The sequence below is a fragment of the Carlito syrichta genome, unplaced genomic scaffold (genome assembly GCF_000164805.1).
Source record: "Carlito syrichta isolate Samal-C Ts95f unplaced genomic scaffold, Tarsius_syrichta-2.0.1 Scaffold315368, whole genome shotgun sequence".
Classification (NCBI taxonomy): Eukaryota; Metazoa; Chordata; class Mammalia; order Primates; family Tarsiidae; genus Carlito; species Carlito syrichta.
In genome coordinates this window covers 222,482-234,029 of record NW_007259464.1, presented here as the reverse complement: position 1 = coordinate 234,029, position 11,548 = coordinate 222,482, and the positions used below count along the sequence as shown (strand labels likewise).

Genomic DNA, 11,548 nt, shown 5'->3' with positions numbered 1-11,548 from the left:
GCTATGTTAGGCACTAAGGCATTAATGATCTAAATTAAAAGGACAGGAAAACAATAAATGGCTAAAGGCTAAAGGCCTAAACTCCAGTCCTATCTTTGTTGATGACGGGGTGATTGTGAAAGACACGGAGTCAGCTGTGCAATGGCAGAATGAGAAGATGTGTCTCTCTTTCAGTATCTGCTGTAAGTTACAAGCTCTCAGATTTTCAGCAATCTGCATTTCATTGTCTTTCCAGATAGCTTCTGGGCTCCAGTGAAAACCCTCTGTAATCCCAGACATTGTAAAGTGGTTCAAGTTTTTGCTTGTTTTGCTCCATATTTTGGAGAGCCTTGTGCAAACCCACCAAGAATTTAGAACTCTTAACAAGCTCCATCTGATACCACCTATTCTAAGCATCCTCTGCTAAACATAGTTCTTTCTCGTCTCATCCCATAATAAAAACCCATCTGATTTGAGCACAGCCCTGAAAAGTGACTCAGGAGATGGATAGAATAAAGTAGTTTGTATGACTCTGATAAAAGGTGCAGATGGCATTGTGTAGTATGCCTCCAGGTAACACACAATTTAACAGTGACCTGTTCAATATATATTGCTTTAATAATGATACAATAAATTTATGACTCAATATTCGGGTATGAAGTATTTGGTATAAAACTGACTTTTTCAGAAGTCTGAATTAAATATCGGACAAGATTAAGCTCTGTTTTGATTCTTTCTTGATAAAATTTATGTAGTTATCATCTTGCTCTCAGTCAGTTTTTGATACTCTCCGTCATCCTTTGGATTATAAAGGTCTCAAGGGAAATTTTCTCTGTCCTTGAGACATGAGGCATTTAAAATGTGAATAGAGGCCTGAGCCTGCAGGTTTGAGACCCGCCTGGGCAACTTGGCTAGATCTCATCTCTACACTAAATCAAAAAATCAGCAGGGCATGGTAGCGCATACCTATAATTCCGGCTACTCGGAAGGCTGAGGCGGAAGGATCGCCGGAGCCCGGCAGGGCGAGGCCGCGGTGGCCGGGAGCGGCCACTGCACTCCAGTCTGGGTGACAGAATGAGACTCCAACTCCAAAAAAAAGAAAAAGAAAAACATCTAACCCTGAAAGGGAAGGGTGCTGGGAAGAAGCCTGGTGCCGGGAGGCCACAGCCTAGTCGGAAGGACTAGGGCGTGTGCCCAGGACGGAGGGCTGGAAGGGCGTTTTCAGGAAGGCACAGCATGTGTCGAGCACTCTGGCTCTGAGTGACTGGGAACTGTGAGTCCAGGGTGCAAGTGGCCTGGATAAGCAGGCGAACAAGGCCCACACCCTCCAAGGGCCCAAGTTCATTGTCCTGAAGGCAAAGGAGGGCCCTGAAACATCCTGGTGGGATTGACCGTCATGGCAGGCCCAGAACTCCATCTCGAGTCTGTTGAACCCTGCCCCAGCCTGCAAAGCGGCCAGCCAGAGGCCAGACTCCCCAGGACATTACTGTCTTCACGTTCATTGTCAACCCCAGGACTCACTGCAATGCCTGACATCTCAGGAGAGCCCGGAGCCCGGTGGCTCGGGAAGGCTTCCTGGAGGAGGTAGATTGAGGGCTTCTAGAATACAGGAAAACTAGAGTGGCGGGCTGGGTCTGGCACACAGAGGGTATGGAGGGGAGACAGCTGAGGGTGAACTGGCTGGGAACATGAGGGCCAAGTCTGAGGTCGCAGCAAGGGCTTGCATCGCCAAGCAAGGAGGGAAAAGATCAAGCTGGGGAGCGGTGGGAGGCAGCAGGGAGCCTGGACCGGGGAAAGCGATGGTGGGAGCGTGGGCTCCAGATTCAGACAGCCTAGATCACGGCTCACCCCATGCCACCTGGCTGTGTGACTCTGGGCCAGTTACCCAACCTCTCTGAACTCTGTTTTCTCTATCTGCTACTGCCGAGCTCAGTGGCTCACACCTACAATCCCAGCGCTTTGGGAGGCTAAGGCAGGAGGAGCGTTTGAGGCCAGGAGTTCAAGACCAGCCTGGGCACCATAGCAAGACCTTGTCTCTACAAAAAATAGAAATAAAAAATTAGTGGATGTGGTGGCTTGTGCCTGTAGTCCTCGCTGCTTAGGAGGCTGAGGCAGGAGGATCGCTGAGCCCAGGAGGTCGAGGCAGCCTGGACAAGAGAGCAAGACCCTGTATCGGAAAAATTAAAATAAAAAGAGCTGCTGGGAGTGCCCCTTGGTGTGGCTGTGAGTGTGTGGCGAGGAGATTGAGAAGGACTTCCTTAGGTCAGCGCCTGTGTCAGGGTAGGGAGCCTGTCGGCTGCTGTGCTGAGGACGTTTTTTGAGAGGAGACCCCAGCAAGGCACCGGGAGGGGGCTGACGCAGGATCTGGGCAAAGGTCCAGACCGGAGAGGTGCCCCCGGCCGCTCCAGGGAGCAACCAGGCTGGGCCGAGGAGGGCAGGCAGGGCTGTACCTGCAGGGACTGCAGGGCAGAGCGGCACGCGGCTGGGTGGACCTATCTGAGCACGCGCAGTGGCGCTCGGGGTCCCGCATTCACTCAGCAACCAAAGGAGTGGCTCGGGTGCCAGTGGCAGACAGGACAGCCACGGTCCTTCACTCCCGGAGGGCGTGTCCCAGCTGCCTGTCCCCGCCAGGCCCGGTGCTGCTGTGTTGTGAGTGCTCGCAAGTGCTGAGTGTGTGTGTGTGTGTGTGTGTGTGTGTGTGTGTGTGCGCATGCACATACGCGTGTGTAAGCTTGGGTGGGTCAAGTGTGTACTCACTGGGTGAGGGTGGGGTGAGTGTGTTCTCATATGTGTGGATGGGTGGGTGAGCCCATGTGTCTGTGAATGTGCAAGTTTGTGTGCCAGTGTGGGGGTGTGTACACATGTGTACTAGTATGTGGGAGTGGGTGGCGATGTGAGGGCTGTCTCGACAGGCAAGGGCTGCCTGCCACAGTCTCGACAGGCATCAACTGTGTTTGCGTGCACCTGTGCATGTGTGGCTGTGTTTGTGTGCATTCAGAGGAGTGTGTGTGTTTGTAAGTGTGCATACATGTACATGCGTGTGTGTTTCAGGCCCCGGACTGAGTCTCCTGTCTGTCAAGCCTCACAACAGGCTCGTCACAGGCTTGACCTCTGTCCCCAGCGTCCTCCTAAGCCGCCATTCGTCCCTTGGGAGACTGAGGCTCCGAGAGACGCTTGCTAAGGCCCCATGGCTCTCTGTGGCTGAGCCCCAGCACCCAGGTCCGTCGCCAAGTTGCCCAGGCTGGTCTCGAACCTGTGGACTCGGGCAAATCCACTCGCCTCGGCCTCCCAAAGCGCTGGGACTATAGGTGTGAGCCTCTCAGAATATTTTTAATCCCTGGTTCATTGAATCCATGGTTGTGAAACCCACAGATACAGAGGGCACCGATACATACCTAAACACATGTGTGTGCAGCCATATAAGCACACATGTGTGCACTATATGCACTTGCACATACATTCACACATCCCCGGTTTTGCTGGCGCCTGGAGCCGAGGGTGTGCGCGGCCTCCGGCCTCCTCCTCGCGGCTGCCACCGCCGTGGGGCCCTCAGGGCCGCCTCTGGCCTTGGTTCTGCACCCTCTGGGACATGGGTCTGACCTCCACCCTCTGTCCTTTCCTCCTGTAGGCCAAGCTTGGCAGTGAGATCCTAGACTACAGGGACCTGGCGGCCCTTCCCAAGAACAAGGCCATCTATGACATCGACCGCCCTGACATGATCTCCTACTCGCCCTACATCAGCCACTCTGCGGGGGACAGGCAGAGCTATGGCGAGGTGCGCTCCCTGCCCGCGCGGCCCTGGGTGCCGCTTCCCCACGAGGCCCGAGCCCCTCGCGCCCTGCAGACAGCCAAGTGCACGCCCGGTGTAGCTCCCAGGCCACGCGGCCCACACCTCCCCTCGCTGAAGGGCGTCCGGAAAGCCTCTGGAAATGGGCAGGACGCAGGAAGCATGCAGGTTCTTAGGGAAAATGATCAAAACTCAGTGAAAACCTCTGAATTTCCTTAAGCATTGGATTATTCCCATAAAGCATGCGGTGATGGCTTCCCTCCGGCCAGAATGCTCCCGGCCACGTGTCCGCCTCCTCTGCCCCGTGAACTCTCGAGCCAATTTGACCGCCCTGAGGGAGCCATGCATTATCTCTCAGCATTCCCATGGGCAGTGTCCTTGATGACTCTGTGATTTCTATTCAGAGCTGCTCTTGTCCATCCGATGTGGATTCGCTGTTGGTTTTGGCTTTTCTTGTGGGTCTGAGGTTTCACTGTGACCCTGGCTGCCTGGAGTAGGAAGAGGCGCCACTGCCAGGCTGCTGGCTTGAGTGTGTGTGTCTTGGCACGTGTGTGTGTCTCGGCACGTGTGCAGCCTGAGCACGGGATGCCACCCCAGGGCAGGAGAGCCCAGTCCTTTAGAACACATTTCCCTAGGACCTTCTCGTTTTGAGACTCAAGCAAGGGTTCAGGCACAGTGGCTCATGCCTAGAATCCCAGCACTTTGGGAGACCGAGGCAGGAGGATCACTCGAGGCCAGGAGTTCGAGACCAGCCTAGGCAACATAGCAAGACCTCGTCTCTACAAAAAAAAAATAAGAAAATTAGCTGAGCGTGGTGGCAGAGTTCCAGCGACTTGGGAGGCTGAGGCAGGAGGATCACTTGAGCCCAGAAGTTCAAGGCTGCCGTGAGCTATGATCACGCTGCTGGCTCCAGCCTGGGCCACAGAGTGAGACCGGGTGTCTAAGAGAGAGTGAGAGAGAGAAAGAGAGAGGCCAGCAAGGCGTGGGGGGGCAAGACTGAGGCTCCAGGGGCGCCATTCTCAAGGTGAGAGGTGCCGGGTAAGCTCTGTCTGGCCCTGCTGAGGAGGCCAGAGCGCCAGGTATGCCTGCAGGGCTCAAGGGCCCAAGTGGGGAGATAGGAGTTGCTTAGGGCCGGCAGGTACCCTTCTTTGCCTCTACTCCTGTGGATACCTGGAGCCAGAGGATGTGGTGACATCGACATTGATCCCCATTAACACTGAGAGAGGCCGGGGGCGGGCGTCCCCAGCTGCACCCCCCAACCACACGCCAGGCTGGGTGTGGGCTTCCCCATCCAGCTTCTGGCCTGCGCCCAGACCAGGCCCTGCAAAGGAGTCGGGTCCAGGGACTTGGCCACAGGCCTCCAGGTGGTAAGCAGCACAGCCCAGGCCCAAATCCAGTCCTTTCTTCCCAAGGGCCACAAACACTCTGGCTGCGTCTTGACCCTGTCTCGCCCTTCCTTAGACACACGTCTAGAGCTCTGGGTTCGAGGTTCCACTTGTCCTCCTGGCACCCTGACATGGGGGCCAACCCCTTCCCGATCTGAGTACGTGTGTCCCCTGGGAAGGGCCTTGTGGCAGTGAAGGGCCCTGGGGGTGCAGAGGCAACGTGCCTGGACTGGGCCGTGGTCACCCTGAGTCCTGCTTCCGTGGGTTGCACAAGGTCAGCAAGCACGTGAGCAGGACGCAGCGCCCAGCGGCAAGTGTGGGTACTTAGCAGTTGCCTCTGGGCTTGCTTCCAGCCTCTCCGAGACCTCGCTTCTCAGGTGGTGGGATGTCGTGAATGACTCCAGCCCCAAGGTCCTGTCCCCCAGGGGACAGGGGAGCAGCAGGAACAGAGCCCTGTCGGGGTCCCCCCTCTCCTCTTGAGACACCTGGGTTGATCTCCTTGCTCTGCTGCAAATTTCAGTTTTGATTTGTGAGTTTTTGGTTTTTTGAGTCAGAGTCTTTGTCGCCCAGGCTCCCGGGTATCTGAGACCGCATCAAACCCAGCAAATTTTCTTTCTTTGTTTTTCTTTGTAGCTATGAGGTCTGGCTTCATGCTCAGACTGGTTGCGGAAACCTGGGCTGAGGCGACCCTCCAGTCTCACCCTCCCAAAATGCTGGGATGACGGGCCTGAGTGCCACACCCGGCCTCCGGCTGCACATTCCCAGCTTGTGTCTGAGACTCACCAGCTTGGTCCTCTCTCACTACTGGTCCCTTCCCCTCGGGTCCAGAGAAAGCCCAGGTGGTGGGCTCACAGGATGTGGCCTCCCCGTGACCCAGCTGACGGCCTTCCTTTCCTGGGAGGGTGGCAGGGCGTGTGGGGGCCGAGATGGACTCAAGCCCCCGGGATGGTGGCGCACAGCAAGTTTCTGGCGACCTCCTTCCCTGGGTGCCCTTGACCGTCTGTCCCCAAAACGAAGGTGTTTGTGCCCTGCAGTGTACCTCCCGTGGTGGGGTCCTGGCTGTCGGGAGGGTCAGGTCTCGCGCGTGAATGTTTGAGCCCTGTGTGGCCGCCGGTTCCTGAGCTTCCACCGCCCTTTCTCCCCCAAGTCCCCGCCTGGCGTTTCGGCACTAACCGGTCACTCTGTATGTTGTACCCACAGTCTCCTCAGTTGCTCTCGCCAACGCCGACTGAGGTAACTGCCCCCCTTGCCTGTCCCCGCTTGCCTGTGGTTCTGCTGCCCGGTTATAAAGATCACCGCCCCCACAGCTCCCCCAGGAGGGGGTCTCTGTGGCACCTGACCCCGTGCCGCCTGACCGTGGGGTCAGGGTCATGGCTTTCCACGGCCTGGGTCCCTCCCGGGCGCTGGTTATTTTTATAATCGCGTCTCGTCTGCATGCTTCCCTCGTGTGTCTGCTGGCTCTGCCGATGCAGGCGCCTGGGACACGAGTCTCACCAGAGCAGAGCATGGTCTGGGTCATGGCTTCCAGTGGAGGGGAGCTTCCAGGGCTTAGGCCAGCCTGGGGGCACTTCCTGCCCCTCCCGCGGGAGACCTGGGAGCCACCCGGGTCCTGGGGCGGAAATGTTTGAGACCTGTCTCTCTATCAAATACCTGTATTAGTAGTAGCCTTGTTTTTATCTCCTGTTTCTCTGAATGAACCAAAGATACAGAGAACTGCCGATGAGACTCCAATCGGCAGGGTAGCTGTCGAGCGGCTCACTGTATCCACAACAGAGGGGTGTCCTCGAAGCCCGAGAGGAGAGGTGTCATCATAGACCCAGTAAAGGAGTGTCATTGTAACCTGGAAGGAAGAGATGATCATAGACCCAGTAGAGGGGTGTCCTCAAAGCCCAAGAGGAGGGGTGTCATTGTAGACCCAGTAGAGGGGTACCATTGTAGCCTAGGAGGAGTGGTGTCATCATAGACCCAATAGAGGGGTGTCATTGAAGCCTGAGAGGACAAGGGTTATCGTGGACCCCATAAAGGAGTTTCATTGTAGCCTGGGAGGATGGGGATGTTTCGTAGACCCAGTAGAGGGGTGTCCTCAGAGTCCATGAGGAGGGCTGCCATCATAGACCCAGTAGAGGGGTGTCATCAAAGTCTGAGAGGAGGAGTGTCATTGAAGCCCAAGAGGACAAGGGTCATCATAGACCCCATAAAGGAGTATCATTCTAGCCTGGGAGGATGGGTGTTCATCATAGACCCAGTAGAGGGGTGTCACCGAAGTCTGAGAAGAGGGCTGTCATTGTAGCCCCAGAGGAAGGGTGTCCATGTATCCACAGTAGAAGGGTGTCATTGTAAATGCGGTGGACAGTTGTCAATGTAGCCCCAGTAGAGTGTGTCATTGTAGCCACTATAGATGAGTGTCATTGTAGACCCAATAGAGGGGTACCATTATAGACTGGGAGGAGGAGTGTCCTCATAGGCCCAGTAGAGGAGTGTCATTGAAGCCCGAGAGAATGAGGGCCATTATAGACCCAGTAGAGGAGTATCACTGTAGCCTGGGAGAATGACAGCCGTCATAGACCCAGTAGAGGGGTGTCATTGAAACCTGAGAGGAGGGGTGTCATCATAGACCCCCTAAAGGAGTGTCATTAAAGCCCAAGAGGTCTTTGTAGACCCAGTAGAAGGGTGTCATTGAAACCTGAGAGAACAAGAGTCACTGCAGACCCCATAGAGGAGTGTCATTGTAGCCTGGGAGAACGGGGGTCATCATATACCCAGCAGAGGGATTATCATCGAAGTCTGAGAGGAAGTGTGTCATTGTAGCCCCAGAGGAAGGTGTCAGCATATCCACAGTAAAAGGGTATCATTGTAGATGTGGTGGACACTTGTCACTGTAGCCCCAGTAGAGTGTGTCATTGTAGCCACTATAGAGTGGGTGTCATCGTTGTCCCAGTAGAGGGGAGTCATTGTATCTGCAGTACAAGGGTATCATTGTAACACCAGTAGAGGGTGTCATTGTAGACACAATAAAGGAGTTTCATTGTAGACCCAGAAGTGGGGTGTCATTTACCCCAGTAGAAGATGCTGTTTTACCTGGTAAAGGGTGTTTAATTATATCCCACGAGAGGGGTGTTATTGTAGCCCAAGTAAAAGGATGTGATTGTAGCCCCCAGAAGAGAGATGTCATTGTAACTCCAGTAGAGGAGGGTCATTGTAGCTTCAGATATCATTGTACCCAAGGAGAGGTGTGTCATTTTAGTCCCAGTAGAGGGTTGTCATTGTAGCCTCAGTAGAGGGGTGTCATTGTATATGCGATGGAAGCGTGTCATTATAGCTACAGCAGACAGTAATCATTGTAGCCCCAGAAGAGTGTCACTGTAGTCTCAGTAGTTAGATGTCACTATAACCCCAGTAGGATGTCATTATAGTCTTAGTAGAGAGGTATCATTGTAACAACAGTAGAAGGTGTCATTGTAGCCATTGCAGAAGGGTATTATTGCAACCTCAGTAGATGAGTGTCATTGTAGCCCCAGTAGAGGGGTAACATTATAGCCAAAACAGTGGGGTGCCATGGTAGTCCCAGTACAAGGTTGTCATTGTAGTCCCATAGAGATGTATCATTGTACTAACAGTACAGGTATTGTTGTAGTCACAGTAGAAGGTGTCATTGTAGTCACAGTAGAGGGTATCGCTGTAGCCCAGTAGAGAACATCACTATAGTCCCAGTAGAGAGTGTCGTTGGAGCCCCATAGAGAGGTTTTTTGTGGCTGCAGTAGGGGTTGTCATTGTAGCCACAGTTAGGAGTGTCACTGTACCCCCAATAAAGGGTGTCATTGTATCCATAGTAGAGTCTTATCATTATAACCCCAGTAGAGGGTGTCATTGTTGCCACAGTAAGGAGGTATCATTGTATCTCCAGTAAGGTGTGTCATTGTAACCCAAGTAGAGAACATCATTGTAGCCCTAGTAGAGAATTGTCATCATAGCCCCAGTAGAGTGTGTATTATAGCCTCAGTATAGGAGTATCTTTGTAGTCACTATAGAAGGGTGTCATCATAGCCCCTGTGTAGAGTGTCACTGTAGCCCCAGTAGAGGAATGTCATTGTAGCCTTAGCAGAGGGTGCCATTGTAGCTCCAGTAGAATGGTGTCATTGTAGCCCCAGTGGAGGGATGTCTTATAATCGTAGTAGAGAAGTGTCATTGTAGTCATAGTCAAAAAGTGTCATTGTCCCCCCAGTAAAGGGTGTCTTGTAGCTGGAGTAGAGTGGTATCATTATAGCTTCAGTACAGGGGTATCATTGAATCCCCCAATAAAAGGTATATTTGTAGCCTTAATAAAAAGAGTGTCATTGTATCTTCTGTAGAGGAGTGTCATTGTAGCCCCAGTGGAGTGGTGTCATTATAGCTTCAGTAGAATGTTCATTGTCACCCCAGTAGATGGATGTCACTTTAGCCCCAGTAGAGGTGTGTCACTGTAGCCCCAGTGAAGGGGTGTCATTTTAGCTGCAGCCCCAGTAGAGGGGTGTCATTTTAGCTGCAGCAAAGGGTATCATTGTAGCCATAGTAGAGGGATATCTTTGTAGCCACAATAGAAGGATGCCATTGTAGCCTTAGTAGATTGGTACCATTGATATCATGGTAGCATTGTAGCCTCAATAGAGGGGTTTTACTGAAGCTTCAGTAGAGGGATACCATAGTAGAAGAGTGTCATTGCCCCACTAGAGAGGTATCATTGGAGTCCTAGTAGAGGAATGTCAATGGTTCCCTTGTAGAGAGTATCATTGTAGCCTCATTAGAAGATTATCATTATAGCTTCAGTTGAGGGGTATCATTGCAACACCTGTAGAGGGGTATCACTGTAGCCCAAGTAGTTTCATTGTCATCACAGTAGAGGGGTATTATTTTCAGCACTAGTTAAGTTGTCATTGTCACTTCTGTAGAGAGGTGTTGTCTCTCATAGTGTTAATTGTGGCTTCAGTTGACAATTGTCATTGTAGTTCCAGTAGAGGGTATCATTGTAGCTTTCCTAGAGAGATGTCACTGTAGCTTTTCTAGAGGAGTGCCATTGTACCTTCAGTAGAGAGGTGTGTGTCATTATAGTTTCAGTAGAGGGTGCCATTGTATTCCATAGAGGGTGTCATTGTAGCCCCAGTAGAGGATGCCACTGTGGCTTCAGTAGAGGTGTGTGTCATTGTAGCCAGGAATAAAGAGCCATGGAACCAGCTGCACCCTTGAGCACTTTCTCTGTGCTTGGCCCTATAGTAAACATTTTATACATTTTAATTTTCTGACCCCGCCAAGATCCCCAGAGGTGAGGTCTGTGATTTCCCACAGTTTACCAGTTTAGAAACTGAGATACAGGGAAGTCAATTAATTTTCCAGGGTCACAGGCTATGCACTGGAGGAGGACTTCAGCCCAGCTCTTGGCTCTGAGCTTGTACTCACCTCCTGGGGCCGCTGTCTCTCTAAACAGCCCACCCTGCAGGAACTGCATGGCTGTGGTTATCATGGGCGGTCCTTGAGTTGTTCCTCTGAACAGGTGACTCAACGCCCAGGGCCTGGGACCAGGCCTCCTGCATGACTCACCTTCCTGTTCAGGGAGCCCACGAGGGAGGGATATCTGCCCACCCTTCACCTCATCTGGGGTCTGCTCCAGGCAGGGCATACCCTGGAAAGAGTCTGGTCTCCTTGCAGGGCTCCCTTCCCAGTCTGTGACCCCGAACTGGGCACACAGGTGCACATGCTTACTCAGAGCGGGGCTGCACAGCTGGGCACAGCCTACAGGCTTCTTGTCCAGAGGTGGTTACTGTGTCCGCTGGACCTCGGCCACCCTCGCCGGGACCTGCCTGCTTCCTGTCCTCCCTGCCCGCAGCTGGGTTGCCCACCCCAACCCTCAAGAGTGGCCTCAGAAGAAGGCACCCCTTATCTCCCTAGGCCAAGGCCCCCTCCTCGCTCCTTACAGCTCTGAGAACCAGAATCCTCTGCAGAGTCCCCTGCCTTGTTTCTCCACTAGACACAGCTGGGGGCTGGGAGGAAGTGAGCACGTGGTAGCCCGGTGGTACTGTTCTGTGTGGTGATCGTGCCCACCTGCAGAACCAGCCGCAGCTGGGCATCACACCCTTGGATCCAGGGATGCAACCGCCAAGGTGCCGGTGGCCAGCTCGTGCCCAGCTGCTAAGCCCACAAGAAGCCAGTGAGCCCCGTGTCCAGGCTGGACAAGGAACAGGGACACCCGTCAGGTGGACATTGGCTCCCAGGGCTGTGGAGCGGACGCCGGGGTGGGAGGAGACAGCTGGAAATTAGCTGGCCTGAGAGAGAGCACCCCGGGCTGCAGGATGGGATAGGCCCAGAGGGCTCAGGACCCAGCACAGGTGGGTCCTCAGCATGCGGGCTGGCCCGGGAGCGTGGAGGG

At 53.7% G+C, this 11,548-nt stretch overlaps 1 protein-coding gene across 8 annotated transcripts in view; it reads left to right on the top strand.

Moving 5' to 3' along the window:
* The window catches only part of ABLIM2 (actin binding LIM protein family member 2), a 135,589-nt gene that overhangs the window by 62,118 nt on the left and 61,923 nt on the right, over positions 1 to 11,548 (top strand). For 6 of the 8 annotated variants that reach the window (XM_021706239.1, XM_021706242.1, XM_021706238.1 and 3 more), the window contains exon 9: positions 3,608 to 3,754. In XM_021706239.1, the coding sequence (XP_021561914.1) occupies positions 3,608 to 3,754 (147 nt within the window). Of the gene's footprint in view, positions 1 to 3,607; positions 3,755 to 6,351; positions 6,385 to 11,548 lie in introns of all 8 variants that reach the window. The other 2 variants (XM_021706241.1, XM_021706237.1) reach the window with 1 other exon arrangement.